General features: G+C 38.9%; 1 protein-coding gene across 1 annotated transcript in view; it reads left to right on the top strand.

Annotated features, from left to right (window-relative positions):
• kcnt1b (potassium sodium-activated channel subfamily T member 1b) overlaps nucleotides 1–23,262 on the top strand; it is a 69,843-nt gene that overhangs the window by 32,932 nt on the left and 13,649 nt on the right. The window contains exons 4-22 of the mRNA XM_039804027.1: nucleotides 5,993–6,072; nucleotides 7,352–7,457; nucleotides 7,827–7,877; nucleotides 7,989–8,037; nucleotides 8,252–8,311; nucleotides 10,350–10,424; nucleotides 10,721–10,804; nucleotides 12,155–12,249; nucleotides 13,946–14,126; nucleotides 14,636–14,800; nucleotides 15,141–15,277; nucleotides 16,459–16,550; nucleotides 16,761–16,820; nucleotides 16,919–17,027; nucleotides 18,531–18,680; nucleotides 18,799–19,034; nucleotides 19,889–20,102; nucleotides 21,915–22,020; nucleotides 22,201–22,373. Of these exons, the coding sequence (XP_039659961.1) occupies nucleotides 5,993–6,072; nucleotides 7,352–7,457; nucleotides 7,827–7,877; nucleotides 7,989–8,037; nucleotides 8,252–8,311; nucleotides 10,350–10,424; nucleotides 10,721–10,804; nucleotides 12,155–12,249; nucleotides 13,946–14,126; nucleotides 14,636–14,800; nucleotides 15,141–15,277; nucleotides 16,459–16,550; nucleotides 16,761–16,820; nucleotides 16,919–17,027; nucleotides 18,531–18,680; nucleotides 18,799–19,034; nucleotides 19,889–20,102; nucleotides 21,915–22,020; nucleotides 22,201–22,373 (2,223 nt within the window). The remainder of the gene's footprint in view (nucleotides 1–5,992; nucleotides 6,073–7,351; nucleotides 7,458–7,826; nucleotides 7,878–7,988; nucleotides 8,038–8,251; nucleotides 8,312–10,349; nucleotides 10,425–10,720; nucleotides 10,805–12,154; nucleotides 12,250–13,945; nucleotides 14,127–14,635; nucleotides 14,801–15,140; nucleotides 15,278–16,458; nucleotides 16,551–16,760; nucleotides 16,821–16,918; nucleotides 17,028–18,530; nucleotides 18,681–18,798; nucleotides 19,035–19,888; nucleotides 20,103–21,914; nucleotides 22,021–22,200; nucleotides 22,374–23,262) is intronic.

Here is a 23,262-nt window from a genome sequence, read left to right as displayed (position 1 = left end):
TAATGATAAGGCTATTGGACATAGTATGTACCTTTGCCATGGGAAGTTTTAGGTGCAGCTCGGTAGAACCGAAGCAGAGGATAACTAAGATGTCCAAAGCTTTTAAATATTCATCTCCACGTGTAATATTTTTAGAATCCCTGCAGATTTTATATCGGGGCATATGTGTGAGGGTGGTGCATGGGAAATTTTCTATTTTCAACTGTTTGCTTTGTCAGGAGGGTGGGAGCAAACCTGAGATCTGAAAATAAACTGTATTCCGGCTGTGATGGGAAGGACTGTTGTTACTGTCCTGTGTGCTACTTTCATGCCCCAAAGCCTGATTCTTATCGTAAACTATGATACAGTGTGCAGTTTAACTCTGATTGGTCAGAGATAACCAGGCTGATAATTTCCACATTTGTTGCTATGCCAACACTTGTGGTAATTTAGTTAAACTGGCATGGGTACTTAATGGTGATTGTACGCTATATAATGCCTTCTACAAGACTGGACACTACAAGATTGTACAAGATTCGATTGCTGCTTTGATCAGAGAGTACAGAAGCATCACTGAGTGCACCATCTCAGGATTAACGTGTGTTGTAGCCACCTCTCAGAGTTCATGTGATCATTTCAGCCCCAGGTGAAGTTGTATTAGGCTAACTGATACTGCTGTTCACCTATGCTTGCCCCTGCAGCACTCTGACAAATATTCCATATGGCGCAGAGCATCTGGCGGCTGTTCAACAATATATTGTTTTTTCATAACTAGAATTAACACAGGCGTTTGAATAGCTCTGTTCAGTCAGCCAGATTATCCCGAGGTCAACAAGCTGTTTGATGTTTATTTACTGAGTCTACAGCAGTTGGTCTATGTTTCAGGCAAGGGTGCATACAATTATAATCCTATGACTGGCAATGTTCATGTTGTACTTTGTGTATTTGTGTTTGACACTGAAAGCTTGATCACAGGTTGTTCCCACCAGACTCAATATTTCTCTCTGGTTGCACTTTTATTCCTCCACACTTTTAATTTTGATCATGAACTTGTCATATATTCTGAATGGCTGTTATATATACTAAAGGCTCTACCTACCATGTACATTTGCAAACATTCCTGGCTTGTGCCTTGCCTTCCATAATAGGAGTGGGTCTTTCTAAGGTTAAGGTTCTAAGTACCAACCTGTTGTAGGTGCTGTCTGGCTTCTTTGATATTCAAACTGCTCGTGTTTATATTTGCCAAGTCTGGCTGATGTCCATATAGATTGGTGGTGAGTGATGGAGTGTAGACTACAGAGATGCCAAAGAGCGTAAGTACTTAAAAGGTATTGCTGTGGGTCTGCAGTTGCTGGCAGTCAAATGTGTCTATTTGTAGTGTCTAGTCCGAGCTACTTGGATACATGACAAAAGCCTGGCTGAGATTTTTTATCATCATTTATGTTCTAATGTTTGTTAATTGAACATAAATAGTTAATTGTACAGTAAATAAATACAAGTGAAGGGCTCAACTTTGCCTAGGTGGTCAAAAACAATAAAACCAACACTGTGGTCTATAAATGTCTGACAGTGACACATTTTCTTCATTTGACTCTGTATGTATGTCTTTGTCTGTAAATATCTCACTTGGAGCATTTTAAATCAAATGAAAATGAAATTGTAGTGTGGACTACAGACTTTAAGGTAGGGCTGGGCGATATGGAGAAAATCAAATATCATGATATTTTTGACCAAATACCTCGATATCAATACCGCAACGATATTGTAGTGTTGACTAGTGGTGCTTTCACAAAATATTTACAACAGTCTGGTAAGTTCAGAAAATGACATCACTCTACTGTAATGCAGCCTTTAAAACCAGGAAAAGACAACATTTATCCCATAATACGATATTACGATACCCCAAATCTAAGTCGATATCTAGTCTCATATCACGTTATCGATATAATATCAATATATTGCCCAGCTCTACTTTGAGGGTGTTTATATCAACATTGGGTCAAGTGTAGGAATTAAACATTTCTATATATAGTCCCTCTTAGTCACTCTATATACAGTCCCTCCAATTTGAATCTGAACAATAATCTTAAACAAACAGCAATAATAAAGCTAGGTGTGTTACAGTGGCGGGGAATAATAGGACCCAAATGCAGAGAAAGGGCAGGCAGGCAGAAGGTTTGAGCTTGAGGGTTTAATGGTAACAAAAGGCAGCCACACAGAGACTGGAAAAACACAGGGACAAATTCACAAGGAAAAACTCACAAAAGAACGCAGGGAAGATTCCAAAAACACACTTGACAGGATAAAGGCACAAACTAACAGGGCAAGGACACAAAATGATCTGACAAGAGACAAAGGGAACACAGAGGCTAAATAAATGAGGTAATGAGCAAACATGGAACAGGTGAGACAACAGGTGAAACACATCAGGGCGGGGCAGGACAATCGGACAGGTGGGAAAACACAGGAAGTAAAACTAGACAAGACAAGACAGAAAACCAGACTATCAAAATAAAACAGGAACCAGAAATAATCACCAAAGAACAGGAATACACAATACAAACAAGAATACACAGTCAAAACAGGATAAACAGAAACACACAATGAACAGGGGAATAAGGAGACAGAAATATACACAACAGAGAACAGAAATATACAGACTAAAGATACAAAACAGGAAACGGCAACAGAAATATACAAACAGGCAACAGAAATGTCCACAACCACAACAAGGTGCTAAAGCAAGGAAAAGCCATCCTGCTAGCATGGCGAAACACGTTACAATTGCAACACTTCACTGTTCACCCAGTATGGATAAAACAACGTCAAACTGAGCTAAAAGTCCGTCATTAACATCATGATCATTGTTTAATTTGATTTAAAATGTGATGGAGTACAAGTAATATGTGTCTCTGTCCAAATGCTTAGCGACTGTACTCCAGGTGTCATACCTTACATACAGATAAGCAGGGAAACCATCACCTTCAAATATTACAAAAAGAGGGGACATACAGTACTACTACATGGCTGTCACCCCTCACCATACATTTCAAACATACACCAGGCTCAGTAGACTTCTTTTTACAGTGCTGTCAAGCCAATTCCAATGCAATTCTCATGTAACATAGCACAATAAGAATTATGTCGCTGAGTTTATTTTGGAGTCACATTTCAAGTTTTGCTGTGTTCAGGTGAAGTGTAATTGCAGGTGCCTAAGTAACACTTTATAATAACCATCACTAATAAATGGTAAATTCATAGTTAAGTAATCTTTAGTTAATAGGTATTTTACTGTTAAAAGATAAAAAATTATGATTTATAATGTTTACTAATTATTAGTAATGTTATAATTAATGTAATTTTATCATTAGGTTAGTGTCATATACAATAATAAGTTTATAACTTCAGTTAATACTTTGTCAGTGGTTAATAATTTGTCTATAAACATTATTTGAATGGCTATTATAAAGTTGCAACTAATGCTTATAATAATGAGTTAATGATTAATAAATGGTTTATAAAGCATCAAGTAACATTCATTTGGCCCCATTAAATCTTTTTTTGCGATCTATAAAAGAGATGATTATTTGAGCACTGATAATAGCTATCTAAATAATGTTTATAGATGCTTTACAAAGTCTTTATTAACCATTAACAAGGTATTATTTTCAGCAGATGCAACTTTATAATAGACATCCAAATATTTTTTATTGACGGTTTATAAACGATTTCTTAATCATGAACAAAAAGTTAATATAATATAAAATGTTTTAATTTATTTGTTAAAATAACAAATTAAAGCATAATTAGTAATTAGTAAACTTTATTAATTATGTTGTTAGTTAACAGTAAAATAACTATTCATTTATCAGTTTACCATTTATTAGCGATGGTTATTATAAAATGTTACCGGTGCCTGTAGGCAAGCTGGGTAAACATGAAGCCTGTGTAGCTGTTATGCATGTCTGTTCTGACAGCTGTGTCATTGGAGACAGCATATATTATTGATTGCCTGATTCGCCACCATGAGCCTTTATGGCGGTCTTTTACTGCTTCTCGTGGTGATGGTGCAGTCGATACACTTGGTATACATAGTTTACATATATTGTAGCTGTGTGTTTGGGTAGAATGGAGTAATGGGCATGGTGCCCAAAAACAAGAACATGTCATTGTGTGTATGTGTATGTGTATGTGTGCAGCTGCATCTAATTCCTTTTACTGGAAACGCATAACACACAAACACGTCACTGAACATTTCATGCTTTGGAAACTGTCTCCATGGCGATACAGCCAGAATAGGGAGACAGGGGAATAGCTGGAAGATGGTTCATATCTTCTTCCACCTACACTCTTTATCTACACATACAGTGTCTTGGGACTTGGCTGCTGTAATTGCCCTCCTGCTCTCTCCTCTCTTGTCTTCCTGCACCCTGTACTCATCTTGTCAGACAAGGTAGAAGGCTCTATGGGTCCCTGCTGGAACTGCAAGGCTATTATTACATCGCCTCCCTGCTCATTAGTGACAACAAGCTCTCTACATTACGTAACCTGTTAATAGACCTGTCTCACTATCTGCATTCATCTAACCTATATCTACAGTAGCTATATCACCATTAGTGTTTAAGCTGCCGTTTGGTCAAGTCCCCAAGCCTATTAAAGTGTGTTATGTCTGCTCAAATGTTTAATAGCTTCAGATTTGTCATTGTATGTGTAAGGAAGAACACAGGCCGTTTGATTTGAAGTACTGTAGTCTTTAATGGGAGGTGATTGTCAATTATTAATGAACACTTAATGCCTAATATAAATCAGTTCATTTTCTCACTTGTTTACTGTATGAGAAGAAAATTGTCAGAATGTTGGATAAACTGTGAACAACATTTGTTGTTGGGTACTAAATGTGTGTATAAAATATTAATACAATATTAATCATTATTAAACCCTCCCGAGTGCTTGTTTCACCCACAATGATCAATTTGGATTAATGTCTCAGTAGAGCAATTAACTCGGTATGTGTCATGTCTTTACAGTATGCATATGATTCACTGGTATCCCCATTAGGAGAATTTCAGTGAATGAAAAGATAGGCTTCTATTTAAGTACCAGTGCTACACATTAAGATTTAAACTTGTGTGCATTTGTGGCTGATTTTGTTGCATTGTGAGGTGGGAACTGTATATAATGACTGACAGAAATTGAGGGTAACCGAATTAGTCAGAAGGTAGACTTAGTTTTTTTTTTCTCTGCTAGATTTGCAAAAAAGCGCAAACTTTGTAGTCTTTTTTTTTTTTTTTTACTGGAAACCTTAACCCAACACAATTATAGAAATGGCACAATTAACTATAACAACACTATTTTGAAATTGCAAGTAATAGCGGGATGTAAACAAAGGCTGGGTATCAAATCTCAATACTTTTTATGTTCTGACTGAAATGTATCCTTTGCATCAAGTATCAAACTCATGTACCCAAAGTTGAGAATCCCAATCAGCTCAGTCAGCTGATAAATACTATTATCTAAAAAAAGGCTCAATAATTATCTGAAACCGATGGGCATGGTACATTTTACCTGTCCAAACAGGAATAAATAGCACATTTCTTGGGGACTGTTTTCAGTAGTGGATACCTGAAGCATTGAGATCTTGTAAAAATTGGGTTTTGATGCAAAACATGTTTATATTCTTGAAACCAAGTATATCATTTTGGTATTAGTACTGAAACTCAGGTATTGTGTTGGTGTGTAGCCCTTATGCAAACATGATTACACGTATGAATGTGCCTGGACCATAACAATTTGTACATGTTACATTTACTGTTCACTGGTTTCGACAGTCCAATATCAATGCAAATCTATGTTTCTTTCCCCACAAGTAATTACATAATACCTTGAAAGGTTTACACTGTTTGGTCAAATATTTTCTGGTCATTTCTGTGTTGATACTGTATATGTTGGCGGGAGGCGCTGCGTGCATGCTGCTCACCTGTGTACACTGACATCCTGCCACTGCTCCCCACAGGGTGCAGGTGGAGTTCTATGTCAACGAAAACACCTTCAAGGAGAGGCTGAAGCTTTTCTTCATCAAAAACCAAAGGTCAAGTAAGTACAGCCGACAGGGAACATCACAGCGTTCTCCTCTCTTCCCATAATGCAAATGGTACGAGGCGTTCTGCCGCTGGATAGGTTAATCTAAATGAACAAATAAAAACGTAATGTTGGAAATTGCAGTGAGTGATGATGCATATCCCATTCCAGTCTCAGTTGGGTTATTATATTAGCTGGCTCATTGTAAAACATTGTGTATTTAGGTGTATAGTACACTGTGGCTCAGCAAGGACAGAAGAGTATGGCTCATTTGTTTAGAAATGAAGCAGGGCTGCAGTGTTTTTCTCAGTAGGAGATAAGACTGGCAATGCCACAACATATCTGAAAAAGTCATTGGTGCAGCTCAGCGGTTTGGTGCAGTGTGTCTGGAAGCCACTTATTTGCATCTAGTTGCAACTCTGTCTCTCTGGTAGAACATGTCGTTAACATATCCTCAAGACTGACATGGCTCTGCTGTCTTTCCCTCAACTTGTCATTGTCACTAAGCCACCACGGTCTTTGACATGAAACAACATAATCTAATAAAAATGTCACACTAGTCTGCAGGGGTATGTTGCTCTATTCCAATGCAGTTTATCTAGTTTCAAATAATTTTAACATTGACCCTGGCTTCATCCGAAGAGGTCGTGTCACGAGAGATTAGTTAGCTGCTGAGGCTGATTGGACTTGGACCCAACTAGCACCACTCTCTGTCTAGCAAGCATGTCTGCAGCCAAGATTCTGTTCTGCATATTTGGTGGTGTGTGCTTATCAGTATACGCCTGCACATATTCGAACAAGCAATTGTGATTCCACAAACATTATTATCCCTCTTGCCTATTTCTGTGCAATCCCACCAGTCGTATATCTTTATATTATTAGTCTATAAAAAGTAGTGGTGTTATTTTGTGTTCCTGTTGGAGTATTTGAAAGCTATGCGTCAGAGGAAATCCATTGTGACAGGGTGCCAGAGCAGCATAGAACTACATTAGTCATGCTTCAGAGCTTCAGCAGATCTAGTCTCTTTAGGCCTTTCGCTACAGGCATTTTATTCACCTAAACAACTGGTGTTCAAGCAGTATTCTACTGAGGAGAAATCTGGCTGCATCTGTTGTCAGCAGCAGACTCTCAATGAATTGAAGATGGTGGAAAAGTGTGAGACAATGATCAGAGAGGGTGCAGAGCTTTAAAGTAAAGCCTACAACCAAAATAGCAGAGACCTAAACAAATTCACTTTCAGGTGATCATCACTTACATTAAGTACGTATGTATGTATGTCTTTGTCGGTCCACAGGCCTCAGAATCCGCCTGTTCAACTTCTCACTGAAGATCCTCACCTGTGTCCTCTACATAGTAAGAGTCAGCCTGGATAACCCAAAGGAGGTCAACGGCAACCTATGGTGAGCATCATGCTCGGCAGTTGCCACCAAACTCATCCATCATCCCCTATTCGAGATGTGTCCATAATTTCTGGATTGTAGCTTTATAACATTTGCTGCTGCGCTAGCTACTTTTTCTGTTTTCTTTTTTTTTAATCATTTTTAATGCCATCTATCTTATACCTCTTGTATTGTATTACAAACCAAGCAGATGAATTGACTCTATGCAGTCATTTAGAAGTAGTGCATTGTTTGTGTTGTGCTCACTGCCAGCAGTTTTTAGAGACACATTGGGTTTGTTCTTTATGGCAACATACCAACTGATGGAAATGTTTCCCAGCAGGAATGTTTTCTCTCACATTCACACTCTTTTTGTGTTTTGCTCCACAGTGCAATATGTCCAGACAACAACAACACAGCAGACTCAACAGAAATCAACTGGTATGTTTCAGTCAAAAAGGCATTTCATTGTGAAATGTGTTCATTTTCTATGTCACAATTACATGGAGGTGCACTGAAGCGTGAGGAAAACTTTCATATGGTTTTTGACAGGTCGTTGATTTTCTGGGTTACCAGACGGGAACCTGTATGGGCGATACAGGTAAGACTAATAACACTCCAATAAAAGTGCACATAAATCAAATTCCGCTGCATTAACTGAATCCTAATGCAGGATTCAACCCAAACACACTAGGATCCATTTATTAGATAAACGCATTGCAGAGCACATTAGTTCCTCAGCGAAGGTTGACTAGCCAGAAGAGCTGAATTTGCATTTGCTGGATTCATTTATCTTCCTCTCCCCTCTGCCCCAGGTGACAGTGGCCTTAATCAGTTTCTTGGAGACGATGCTTATCACATATCTCAGCTACAAGGTAAGGAGCTGGTCCACAGTGCACAGTTTCTCTCTTAAATCTGATTTGATTTGATCTGACAGCTTTCAACGTCCAGTCCAAGAGTCAGTTCCAGGGCACCTGTCAAAGATAGGAAGAAGACTTGTGCCACTAATTTTAGACTCATACATCACACACTCTGCCTCAGAAACAAGTTACATAAACCAGTTCACAGAGCTGGAAGTGTTATTTTTGTTTAATTTATGCAAGTCCTCTAAAGGTACACGTTGGTCCTCAGTTCATATGAGTTTAAAAAGGAGGACTGCGCAAGTAGTGAGTAATGTCAGCATTATGTATTCAATGGAAAAGTTCCCACAAATAGAAAGGGTCAGTCCTTGTGTGAGATCCCTCCGCTGCTAATGAGTAGGCATAAGCAGAGGCAGTTTTGCCCTTCATAAACAGTAATGTACAGTCTGTTAATGAGGTGGACAACATATTAAAAACAGCTTGCAATGTAATGAAGTCCAACACACTATAAATACAACCTGAAATATGGTCACACAAAACCACTCTGACACAGCAGCAATCAGAAATATGAAGTTCCATAAAAGAACAATACAAGTTATTAAATGGTTGTGGGATGAATTGCAAAACATTGCATTCTGTTTACTAGTTACTTGGTATGTTTAGACCAAAGATCTTCAACAGGGGGGCCGTGACCCCTAGAGGTTAGTAGTTAGTTAAAGGCCTAAGGCTACCCTACACATTATTATAGGCCCACTTTAATATGCAACTCAATTTTATACAATATTAGTAGGTGGTCCCTGCTCTGTTATTCTTTTAGCTAAGGGGTCCTTCGTCTAAAATATGTTGAAGACCCCTGGTTAAGACATTAAAGAAAAACTCCCACAGTTTGCATCTGGATACAATGAGGTTAAATTACCTTGGGATTTAAGGATATGGGGACCAAATATGTAGAAGACAGACCCTTCGTATTAACACCACCAACACCTTTTAAATATTAAGTCTGCATCTTTTCAGGGTCCAGAGTCCTGTAGCTCCTTCCCCTATGGTGATCCTGAAGTTTTGTCTGGGTTTTATTTTTTTCAATTGTTTATTTCTTTTTCTGTATTTCTTGCCAATTGCTATGTGTTTTTTTCTCTCTCAGAAGGCTGTTAGGGACTCATACTGCATAGATTTTATGAGGCTAAAATGTAGCCTTGTAAAATGTTTTTTTTCACTAAGCTTTTTAGTACCTCCATCATAGACAGAAGCCACCGCTGAACTGCACCTTGTTAACTCAGCTGCACTCTCAATATGTGATTAATATTCAGTCCCACTTGCCAATTTTTCAATTAGCTGCAGTCATACTTTTACTGTATGTATATATTATATTATCTTTTCTTTTTTTAAGATGAAGCCTACATCTTTAAACATGCCATGTATTTTCTGTCTTAAAATAAATTAGTGTTTTTTTTTCATCTGTTGTTTGGAAATAGGTTAGCTTTCCTTCATTCAAATCCTTATTGAATACATATTTCAGCATGCAATAATGCATGGATACTAATAAACTTAATTTGCATAACACATATCCAGAAGCAAGAGCAGAGAATGCAGTAAGCAGTAGTTTACAAAGTAAACTCTTCGAAAAAAGCCTGGAAGGATGTACACTATTTGTGATGAAGAGAGATTTAATTAAAAAGATTATGATAATAATTCTGTAAAGCATCATTAATATGCTCAAGAAACAAGCACTTACTTTGAATGCCTCAAGAGCAAAAACAGGTCAGTGAGTGTTGTTTCCTGACCCAATATTAATCACTGACCTCTCCATTCAAGCTTTGATAAACTCAGATTATTAAAAAAATTTAATATACCAAAGAAGCATGTTTTCTTTCTCTCAACCATTAGAGTGACATGGTCTTACAAGTCACAGCATTCAAAACTGTAATACAGTATTGTTTTCATGTCTCAGCTGACTTCCTCCAATGGTCATTATTACTGGGACTATGTTTCTCTCTAAAACAATCTGCACTTTTACTGGTTCATTGACTTTTTTTCCCCATCAATTTCCTTCCAGGGGAACATTTGGGAGCAGATCTTCCAGATATCCTTTATATTGGAGATGATCAATTCAGTGCCATTTATAATCACAGTGAGTAATTCATTTCATCAACTGAGCTGTCAGTGTGTTCCATAAGAAATGGATCAGCACAGGCTCAATGTCATTTTGGTATTGTATTCCTCTGAGCAATACATCTAATGTTAATGCCCCAATACCATGTGTTCCTCACCCAAGGTAAATTTAATTTAATCTTTCTTTCTTCCCTGTATCGAGGATAATGATTTCCTATCATCTCTCAGGTCCTGTATGTTAACAGATTAGTATTTCACTGATATACTGTATTTCACCCATTTTCTCTTCCATCTTTCATTTCTTTCTTCCTTAAGATCTTCTGGGCTCCATTGAGAAACATATTCGTTCCTGTATTTCTTAACTGCTGGCTAGCCAAAGGTGCCCTGGAGAACATGATTGTAAGTATTTTCAATAATGTATTTATTGTACTGTACAAACTGTATTGCATATTGTTTTCTTTTTTACCACTGAGGGTTTTGAAGGTACATTAGCTGTGAGTGAGTTTATACAATTTAGCTTTCTGGATAGAATTATATTGAGCAGGGACATTTTTTTCTTGGTGGTTAGCTGACACTGTGCACCAGCTGATGCATATTTTTGAAGCTAGTGTTCTCAGCTCCATTTGTTTATGTAAAATTGTTAGCATTAACACTGTTTACTTTAGCTGTCAAAGCTAACACCAAACATTTGCTCAGGTTAACTGAGCTGACACTTGTTTGAAGAAAAGATAAGAGGGGCTAGAGATGGAGGACATTTTTTCACAATAGCCTTAAAAATAATATTAATCCATCTCGGGCTTTCAGTTTAAGATTGAACAGATCCACATACATAGTACAGCAATTTTCTCATGTATGTATCTTGTATGGACGGTTACATAGAGCTGCTGTAGCTATGACTCACGTTCAGTTGATCTTCATTATCCAACCAGCTGCAGTTGCTGGAGGTTAGTGATGCAACTGCAAAGCGTGCAAATACTTAATATACTGTAGTTCTATACTGTACATGGACACATAACAGCAGGCAAAACTAAACTAAACAGACTAACACTGCATTGCAGCACAGAAACACAGAAGGGATAAAAAAATGCCTAGTGCACAGAATTCTGTTGTTGTAGTATCAATATTGTCCAGGATTTACCATAAGTGCAAAGATACTGGTACTGGAATTCAAAGCAATTAGATGATATCCAACTGGTCTAGTGTGTCCCTTTCGCTGTCATTCAGATGAGACTACTGCCTCACGCCAAGATGTTAGTTGGGCAGATGGTAGAATCTGATGCCAAGCAGACCAGCACATGGAGAGAAAGCAGGGACAGTTTGGAGAGGCGGTGAAGGCAGGTGGTGGCAGGCAGAACATGCAAACAAGATGCAACTGAAAATGAGTCGTGAGCTCCTACTGTACATTGCAAGACATAGTAAGAGAAAGCACAATATAGTTATACAAATGATCCAAGATGAGAGGACAGTGGAGTTGAATATACAATAGGTTATGTGTAAAGAATGTAGGGCAGATTCTTTTTGTGTTAATTTGTATCCAGACCATCGTCAAGGCAAGGTTAATAAATGTAAAGACAGTAACTGACTTTTTCACGCATTGTTTAAGTTGTGTTTTGATGCAGTTTTTATTGAGAACTTACAAATGTTGTATCCGGTATTCCAAAAATGGAAAATGTATTTTAATTTGCAGTCGTTAGTATAGATATGGTAATAAAAACCTGGTTTTCTAGTAAGGTCTTTTCCTGTGTCCAGAATGACTTCCATCGTGCCATCCAGCGGACCCACTCTGCCATGTTCAACCAGGTGTTCATCCTCATCTGCACCTTACTGTGTCTGGTTTTCACTGGGTGAGTGAACCTCTGTTCTTTTTAGTCACAGACATGCTATCTCTGACTTATCTGTGATTGAGGCTTTTAGACCTTTTTATTGACCCTCACTGCAAAATCTGAACTTTCCTGAACTGTGTACCAATGGCTCAGAAAAAAACATTATCTTGCAGTGTGCATGTCTTGGATAGGGGTTGGAATCGCCAGAGGCCCCACGGTATATTATCCCGATACTTATGTCACGATACGATGTTATAGCGATTTTAATTATAATGCAGTTTTCTTCGATATATTGCAATTTATTACCTGTTTGCTATCTTAAAATGATGTGCCCAAAGGAAAACTTCTGTCAACATCTGTTTGCTGTATCTAAAACGATACATTTCTCTGTTTGTTCATCTAACGATCTAGTGGACCAAAAACCCAATTGATTTTAATTATTTCAGTACTAAAAAAGGACCTAATAAAAGGTTGATTCTTGGCATCCATGTATCGATACAGTATTTCCAAGGATGATATTATGATGCTTTGCTGTATCGATATCTTTTTCCCCCACCCCTACTTGGACACGGCTGATTATTTGTAAGAAGCTATTTATGTTGTAAAAGTAGAGATTGAAAATGTAGTTTTTGTAAGCAGACATGCTGTGCTGTTATTTGCACAGCGGTGGAGTGCACAGTTTCTCTAGCAAGATAAAATTTGACTAAAAGATACCATGAAAAGGCAGCAAAATGTAAACAGCAGGAGTTAGCACCAGTTAGCTACTGTTACTGGCAAAAACAAATAGTAAATATGAAAGCTATTTGGAAAATGTAAATACATTTTAATGCAAATAAAACAAAATAAAGACCCTGGCATTTGTCATCTTAAAGTTTAAACTATTTTGTGACCAAATATAGTGATGAGCAGCAGGCTCATTGATTTCCACTTTTATAACACTAATTGGATTTAAGCTGTCACTTTAACGTTAACAGCCTTCTTGTGCCTTAGCCACCAGCCAGCACCCACCTCTTCCACTTTACTCTGTCCTGTTAGACATCCTCATTCCCCTCTGCCTTGGGGTTTCATTAAATCTCCAATTTATCAATGCAAAAAACACAAATGAATTAGCAGAAGCCAGGGAGGTGGAACCGACAGAGCAATCGACAGTGTCACTTAAAATGAAATACTGATCAGGAGCCTCCGCTGTATTTACTCTACTGCCCTTTTGATCTGGGGCAAATTGGATAAGCATTCTACCAGGATAAAACTAGGAATCGACCAATACTTGTTTTTCTAGGCAGATACCGATCATTAGTTAGTGAAACTGATATTTGGAACCGATATGCATTTGCAGTGAAAATTAAAATCTTTAAGGCAAGGTAAGGCAGCTTTATTTGTATAGCACATTTCAGCAACAGGGCAATTCAAAGGGCTTTACATAAAACACCAAAGAGCAGTTAAAAACAACGCAAAAAATCTAAAACAGATAAAATACGAGAATAAAAGTTACATTGCAGTATAAGAAATGAACAATTATTTAAAGAAAGGCAAAATTAAGATTTTGGAATGTTACAAATTCTAACACAAAACCTTGTTTGAATGCTTTAAGCCATTATTTATTAAATTAGAAACTTTCAACATAATACACAGTGGAAGATAGTCAGATAGTGTTGTGTGTGTGTGTATATATTATATTATATTATATTATATTATATAATTCCTTATCTCTCTGCAGAGCTTGTGGAATCCAGCATCTAGAGAGAGCCGGGAAGCACCTGACCCTGTTTGACTCGTTCTATTTCTGCATCGTCACCTTCTCCACTGTGGGCTATGGGGATGTCACGCCACAAATCTGGCCCTCCCAGCTGCTGGTGGTCATTCTCATCTGTGTTGCCCTGGTGGTGCTCCCACTGCAGGTAACCACTGGTTACTAGGGTAAACTAACCTTGTGTTTTTCCCAAAGTGCAGTGAGGGGTTCGAACATTTAGTAAACGTTGTATTAGGTCCTGTCTTAAATGAATGATTTCTTATGATGATGTGCATCTAGTGATGACCTTCGCTGGGCTGTCATCAAATATGAAATTACTTTTTATCGCAGCTATGAAAAATAAATAAAGTGCTTACTTCTTTAGACATTTTTAGCTGCAGAAGAAATCTGCAAATTCTATAATTTAGGCCATGTCATGCTGGCTCACACTTGCTGCGTGATATATCCACCTAGTCTCTGTGTTATTTATTTTTTTAAGATCACAAACATGTTCATCACTTCATCATCATGTTCTGGGTAAGAAATGGAAATGAACTCCTGCTGCTAGCAAACTACTGCATCAGCAGTTCTCTCTTCAGCGCTTTGACCGTCTGAGTCCAGACAGCAAATATTCTTGTTGCATTTGACACCACGTCGATGTTGTTGTCATTGTGTCAGTTTGAAGAACTAGCATACCTGTGGATGGAGAGCCAAAAGTTAGGAGGGAACTACAGCCGCCACCGGGCACAGACAGAGAAGCATGTGGTGTTGTGTGTCAGCTCGCTGAAGATTGACCTGCTCATGGATTTCCTCAACGAGTTCTACGCTCATCCCAGACTACAGGTACAGTACCAAGACAAAACCGTGGATCAGTATAAATATTCCACATGCAAAGGCTGCTTTTTGCCATCAGCATGGGGATGGTTATGTGATAAGCTGAATGACAACAGATTCAGATTGTTTCAGTGTACACATTTTCTTCCAATTTATAACATATAATAACATTTTCTGTACTCCTGTGGAATAAATGTAGGATATGCAAGATAGATGCATGAATGGAATGTTCCACAATAAATGATACTTCTTGTAGTGTGTGTTTGTGTGTTAAGTGTGTTACTTGTGCAGTAACACACTTAACTTAAGCATGCTTTTAATAAATGCTTTCATATCCCTTGTGTTGCAGGACTACTATGTGGTGATCCTGTGTCCAACAGAGATAGACATTCAGGTTCGCCGTATCCTCCAAATCCCTCTGTGGTCCCAGAGGGTCATCTACCTGCAAGGATCTGCCCTCAAAGACCAGGACCTGATGAGGGCCAAGTGAGTAAACTGCATATGCACCAAATAGTGTATTTATATCAAATAACTTCCTCCTATCTTGATGGTTAGTTGGTGAAGCCTGGTTCTAGACCTCTGTATCGCTGCCCACATGTGTGATTTTAATGAATGAAATGAAACAAAATGGCAATTCAATCTGATTATCAGGCTAGGTGAAACCAGGCCCTGTGTTTATGTCTAGTAAAGTGATTGAACGTGCATGTCATGTCCTTTTTAAGTCTACGGGCCCTATTTTAACGATTTAAGCACACGGCGTAGGTGCGTTTAGGGCGTGTCCAAATCCACTTTTGCTAGTTTGACGGCGGAAAAAAGGGTCTGTGTGTGGCGCATGGTTCAAAAGGGTTGTTCTTAGTGTCTTCATTAATTCATAGGTGCGTTTTGGGTGTAAGGTGCAAGGTAGGGCCCTAAAGAGTTTTAAGTCTAGCACATCATCTATATTTTATTCATTTTAGGTTCTGGATAAGAATCTTGCAATTACTTAAAATGTAAATGTAAAGTTCAAGTCCTCCACTGGCAAATCGGAGACCTTGAAGTGCGATGAGGTACTTACAAGTCCACTTGGCCGCCCTGCCGTCTGCTTGCACATCAGTGTAATGGGATTTTACTCTGCACTGATCATCTGCTCACATCAAAGGCCACAGACGATGGATCACGTTGGAATATGTTTGACCTGTTAGATTAGTTTCTGTCCCTACAAAATATAACGGGACCAGTGTGCCACTCATGGTTTTATATATATTAGATGCAATGGCAATTTCCTGCACTGAAATGTAATCTGAAATTGGTAAAATCACCCAGCCAGGTAAACCTCATATCATCCCTGCTATGCTGAAAGATTTTCTTGTAATCACCACATATTGCATTTGTCTTAAAGTTCACAGAACATGATTTTTCTGTCACACATAACTGATCTATGCCCCTCGGATGTTGCTAGCACTCTAAGTTTCAAACGACAGCAGATTGTTTTCATGCTAGAATGCAGCTTTTCACCTTTTCAGCCATTGTCACAGGACATTCACACTCATCCCTGCGTAGCTTTTCTTTAAGGAATTGATTACCGTAAAATAATACATTTTTACGTTTGGTTGAATGTCCTTTTCACAGTCGCCAACCCATGAACCATGTTTGTGTTTCTTTCTGTTCGTCTCTCTGTCTATGCTCAGGATGGATGATGCTGAGGCCTGCTTCATCCTCAGCAGCAGGAACGAGCTCGACCGAACTGCTGCTGTGAGTTACGTCAACAGGAATCAGTCTTGAACTTTGTTTCCAGTATAAACACTCTACAATAAAATTAATGGTGCATATGCGTACATACTTCACTTCACACTTTCGTTAGCGGAGAGGTTGGTGATTCTGTGTGATTTATTGACAGATTTCGTATGAGTTGGTGGAGCAAAATTTAACTGGTCTAATTCATTGATTCAGATTGCATGAGTATATACTGTTTCAATGGTTCGGAACATAGGGCTGCTTCTAATTGTCCCAATTCTCAAACCAGAAAATAAATTCCATGTTAAGTTTGCAGGTAAGTGCAGGAAGAGTGCCTACCTACAGTTTGTTTTCTTATAGATACATTTCTAAGTCATACATGCTGTATTATTACAATTTATCCAATTCTATCAGATCATGTAGTATGTGAAGAGGAGTTCAAGTATGCCATGTTGGCGCTGAACTGCGTGTGTCCCGCCACATCTACCTTAGTCACACTCTTGGTTCACACCTCCAGAGGACAGTGAGTACTCGCTATTATTTTACAATAACTGCAAATTAACATCAAAATTTATTTACAGTGATATCCACTGTCAGAGGGTCATTTTTTCATAGTGTGAGTTATCGTTATGATCCTGAATCTTTCTCACCAAAGTCATACAGTATACATGTATTGCATTTAAATGATTTGAAAGTTATCAAATATAAGAAAGCCAAAGTAATCTAATTGGGTGTATTTTGACATGGACAGGAAATACGCTTCATCACTTTCTTGCAGAGAGTCGAATGAGAAGATGGATACCACTCTATCTGTCTGCTAGATATGAAGCCATGGTCAAGTTAGCTTAGAATAGGCACTGGAAACAGGGGGAAAGAGCTAGCCTAGCTCTTTAACAAAATGTTCCTCCCAAGAAGTTTTTGAACAGATTGAACAAAAAAAGGATAGTACATGTTAAATAGTGAGCTTTAGAGATGCTGGTAGGCAGATTTTGTTAATTTATGACAGAGGCAGATGTTTTTGCCCTGTTTCCATTTGTTGAATTAAGCTAAGCTAAGGGTCTTCTGGCTCCAGCTTCTTGTGTACCCGATATACATAAGAGTGGTATCAATATTTACTCTGTTCATTTAGATTCAACTGAACCACTGACATTATTTCTGCTTCCAGAGCAGCTCAACCTAAGAAATACCTTTTATAATTATTTATTATAATTTTTTGAATCGTTCAAACTTTGGGTGACCTGTTAATGTTTAATATCCCTTTGTGTCATTATTCTTGTGGACAGATTCAGTCCTACTTGATTAATATTCGAGAAATATGACTGAAACTACTGCAGCAGAGTTTTTAGTTATACAGACTAGACCTGTTTTTTTGTCTCTGCAGAGCTAACTACTGTACTGTCAGCCACTGCAGAAACTTGTCACTGTCAAGTCAGTAAACTTTGCCCGGGTTCTTGTTAGGCAATAAATCTGGCTGTTTGTCATGTTTGCAAGGTGACCACTATATCTTTTCATTCTATCGTCCACAGCAGCACATCCATTTTAATTTCCATTATGGGAACTTGCACCGGCTTGGGGCTATTAAGGGGACAGGGCTGGGAATAGACTTCTTTTTGGCAGGTGTTAATTTAAACTTTTTCTCATATTGATTAAAAGTAATACTGTAAAGGACATGAAGTGATTTAATAGATTGATCTCACAGCCTTTTCTCCTTTGATCATAACTGTGATGAGAATTAAGGAGGCTGGGGGGTATAGGGTCATGAAAGGTAATAGGTCAGACAAGGTCAGACCGATGTATCAGTCTATGGGGAAATGAGAGCTGGTGAGCTGCGCATAAAGTCCAAAATGATTTCTAAGTATCAAAATGATTTAGTTTTTAGTAATTTATATCATATTCTGGCAAGATTTCAAGGACAAAATTATGTGTTTTTATTCCTTTAAGATGAGGCTGCTGTTTGCTAACAGTAAGTTGGAAACTTCATGTTACTGTCATTTAAGTAGTAACTATTCTGATCATGCTGTTTCAGGGAGGGGCAGCTGTCACCGGAGCATTGGCAGAGGATGTATGGACGCTGCTCTGGAAACGAGGTCTACCACATCCGCTTGTGTGACAGCAAGTTTTTTGGGGAGTATGATGGAAAGAGCTTCACCTACGCCTCTTTCCACGCCCATAAGAAGTTAGTAAAACTTCCACTAGCTTAATCTTGACACAATAATGCTATTTTATCTCATTAAAGTCTCTGGGAGCAAAACACAACACATTTTAAACTTTGCACACTCACGCTCACCTCCCAGATATGGTGTGTGTTTGATCGGAGTGAAGAGGGAGGACAACAAGAGCATCCTTCTGAACCCCGGCCCCCGCCACATCATGGCTGCCCCCGACACTTGCTACTACATCAACATCACCAAGGAGGAGAACTCAGCCTTCATCTTCAAACAAGAGGAGAAGCACAACAAGGGCCTGTCCGTCACCGGCCTCTACGACGCCCCCTCCAGGCTGCCCGTGCACAGCATCATCGCCAGCATGGGTGAGACAGAGAGCCAGAGGCAGGGAAAAAAAATCATGTTTTGATGTTGGTAAAGAAAGGAGAAAATAAAGGAGGTGTTGCAGACCGTTACATTTGTTGGGTTGAAAGGGTTTCCGTGTAGGACGAGAAAATGGATGCTTTGTTGCTGGTGTTAATTTACTCACACTGAACATTTCTGAGTGGTGGCTGCCTTGGTGATGCTGTATGCTTTCGCTGACTGTTATGCATGACGTTTTTCTTACATGCGTTTTTACTTTCATGGCTGACATCATTGTGTTGTGCTTTTTCTTTGACCTGTGAAAGTTGATCAGGCCACTGCATATGGTAAGTTTGGGCATGATGCATCACCTTTTCACACTTATCTACAAGTCCTGTAATTTGATGGTGTACACATTTTGCAATTAATAGTATGTTATGCACTGTACAAGACACAGTCATATTTCATTATTGTTCTACTAACAAAATCACATTTTCACATAAAAGATGATATATGTATTGCATATATTATGTATCTGATATATTGTGGATATATATCATATTACAAACACAATGTCAATACTGTTTGCATGCCATTTGTTGCAGCTTGAGAGTACAATTACATGATTCAGAAAGCAACACATTTTCTCCTCAAACTCAGCTGAGCTAAAGATGAGGAGTGATAGGATTGTGTGTGGCAAAGATGCTGAACAAGCTAAACATGGACCTTATTACTTTACAATATGAAAAAGCTGCGTTTTCTAAGACAAACATTCACTGTTGACTTAACAACACATTACAGTGAAAGTGCTGCACGCACTATTTCTAAATGGCCGTGTAGTTTGCTGCTACCTACGATAACCTTGTGTCATTCTCAGGCACTGTAGCCATAGATCTCCAGAACCCTGATCCTCCCGAGGAAAGCGGCAAGCTGACCTTGCCGACGGAGAACGGCTCTGGAAGCCGCAGGCCGAGCATCGCGCCTGTCCTAGAGATCACCGACTCCTCTGCCATTCTGCCCTGCGACCTCCTCAGCGACCAATCAGAGGATGAGACCAACCAATCTGACGACGAGGGCTCCGTAGGGTCAGAGTAAGTGATGTTATTGACCCAAAGAGATTTGGTGGTTAGTTTACAGTCCCCTCTTTTTATTTGTGTACATCCTCGATTCCTTTCCTCGCCTCCTCTCCTCACATTTTAGTCCCTCTAACCTGAGTTGCGAGCGAAGGAGGCAAAGGAAGATAGTCGAGGAGAGAGAAATCGAGGCAACAAGCAGACACGGGATGTCTTAACAAAATGAGACATTTTTGGTAAAATGTCATTTTAAAAGCAACGTTGACTAAATATGATGTGTGGCACAGCTGCCATGGTTTGTATATTACAGCTGTGTGTCATGGGGATTTTATACGTCACTGGTGCTACAAAGACTTTCCCTCGTAGCTCCTCTGGCGAGCCTCCTCTCTCCTTTGAGGTGCATTTTTGGAATTGAGACATCCTTCAAGATGGCGCGCTGATATTGATTTCCGGGTCACAGGCAGGATGACGGAGGAGAGAGTAGACGAGGTGTAACAAAATAAAGAGAATTGAGAAGAGCCCAGCATGTCTTGTCTTGCGGCAGTAAAAAAGTGAAATGTCCTCATAGTTCAGGCGTCCTCTGCTCTATACTAGATTGATGTCACCTGTCCTCCTCTTCTTTATGGCTCAGTGGTTGTAGGAGGAGAGATGGATGGGTTTGGTATAGGCGTGTAATCTGTGTGTCATGATGCCGTAAGGTTGGGACATGGCGGTGATGAATGTGTATGTCATGACAGGGAGGGTCAGCACTTTCCCCTTTTGAGTGAAGCTCATGCTGTGTGTCCTTACATAGATCCTCACCCCTCAAGGCTGACCTATCAGTCGCCATGATAGCAACTCAGCAAGTCTGAGGATTCAGCTTCTCTCAGCAGCTTAAGTTCTACTCTTTTCTCTGTATGTGGTTTCATTACAACAGAGTAAAGTTTAGGATAGATTGCTTGTGCCTCTGTGCCTCACAGTCTGTACCTCAGCTTTTTGAAAAGTAACTGTTAGTTAGTCTCACAAAGTTGGACATAACATTGTCCTCTTGCCCTCTGAGCCTCTATTACTGTGCCCCATGAGACTTGGGTAGTTTTTCTTCCTTAAGAGTTGTCAGACACAGTAGTTGGGGAGATAAAGACAACAACATTGTCTGTAGGAAACACAACACGCATCTTAAAGTCCCACAGTGCCATCATGTGGTGATCCGTTTTTTATGACTTCTATTAACAAAGTCAGAATCTCTTTTAGAGGGCACCATGAAACTGATCAGGGCAATAGCAGCTGGCACTTGACACATCATGGGACACAGGACCAAATTGACAAACAAAATAAGACCCGATTAAAACTAAACTGACTACAAGAACATTGTAATTGTTGATGTAGTTGATGTTGAGCAGGATTGAGTCATTCAGGCTAAGAGAACTTAGTAATTTGAGCAAAACTGCTGCAGAATCTTAAAATGAACAGCAAGGATGAAATTCAAAAACATTGCAATTAATGGTGATATTTATTATAATGAAATATTGATAGAATTAATGAATAGGGATTCAGTGATTCTCCATTTATATCATCATGAATCAGTACATTTTTTTTATTATTTTCAATCGTTAAAGTCCACACTATTACTGTGTTTAACAGACTGTTTTTAACTGTGGAGAAGAAGGACACTCTTTTCATAGATGAAAAGCAGCATTACTTGTAAATATCTTATACTTATTAAAAAAAAGCCAGTATTTGCAGAATATATCAGTCAAGGTTTTCACTCACATTATCCAATATCAATGATAATGTTGTTAAAGTTTGATAGGACTTTTTCCTCAGAGGCATTTCTTGTTTTTTTTCCGTCAGTTTTGTGAAGGGCTACCCTCCCAACTCGCCCTACATCGGCAGCTCTCCAACTCTGTGCCACCTCCTGCCACAGAAAGCTTCATTCTGCTGCCTTCGTCTCGACAAGGTGAATTCACACGCAGAATAACAATAGAGACCGCTCAGAATTAAACCATAAAAACATGCATTCACCTTTTCATCACCATCTTTTTTTATAAACAAAAAACTGTTATGTGACATGTCTAGTTAGAGCACAGCACAACTAAAACCTGACTGACTTCCTGTTGAATTGTCTGTCTCCATCCAGGGCTGCACACATAGCAGCTTCGAGGATGCCAAGGCATACGGCTTCAAGAATAAGCTGATTATAGTGTCTGCAGAGACGGCCGGAAACGGTCTCTACAACTTCATCGTCCCTCTGCGCGCTTACTATCGGCCCAGGAAGGAGCTCAACCCCATAGTGCTGCTGCTGGACAACATGTAAGACTTTTAACCGCCCTGTTTGTTTGTTTGTTTGTTTGTTTGTTCATACTCCTACAGGGATGTAAACTCCCTGACATTTTCACAATAACATCAAAAACTCAAGAGTAATGTGTTTTATGTAACGGGCCTCTAACACATGTACTACCTATATCTATGATCATGTACACAATAAAGATGAGATCACATGTTGATAGATATTAGACCGATAAAACACAACTGTACATTGATGTTGTTAAGGTTTATTGATAGGAGAACTTTGTTTGCAATTGCCTTGTGTATTAGTACTTCAGTGATTTCAGAGTTCGACATTGATAAAAAAAAAATCATCTGCTACGTTAATATGAGCACATGACAGAATTGCCCGCAGTATACTAGAGTTGGTCATTATGGCTTGAAGTATATGGGGTTACCTCAAGATATAGAATTTTTTTTTTTACATTATTAATAAAAAGCATTTCTGGATGATGTAAAGAAATGGCTCTATGTGTGCCTATTTGTGTGTTAGCATATATTTGCATTTGTTTGTGGACGCATGTGATTTTAAAAGGAAGAAAAAAATGGGGCGAGTGCTTTGTATGCTGCAATTTAAAAGAACAAAACATCTTTCAGTAGAGCAAAGCTGGAACTATGGGTTAGCTTGCTTCAAAATAAAAGAAATAGCTTTTTGCATTATTCATAAACAACAGTTCTCTCTGCATGAGAAAGCCTATTTGTGTGTTTGGGGTATGTATAGAAATGTGTGTGTAACAGTGATCCATGCTGCTCAAACTCCCTGTGAGTTTCATTAACTTCAGCCAAATCTCTACAGTCACTGAAGCTGATAAACGACACAGACAGAGAGCCAGGAAAGCTCTGGCTAAGTGACAGCCTCGTGGGTTTCCATAGC

Source organism: Perca fluviatilis, chromosome 6, assembly GCF_010015445.1.
Source record: "Perca fluviatilis chromosome 6, GENO_Pfluv_1.0, whole genome shotgun sequence".
Lineage (NCBI taxonomy): Eukaryota > Metazoa > Chordata > Actinopteri > Perciformes > Percidae > Perca > Perca fluviatilis.
This window is presented reverse-complemented; position numbering and strand designations above follow the sequence as displayed.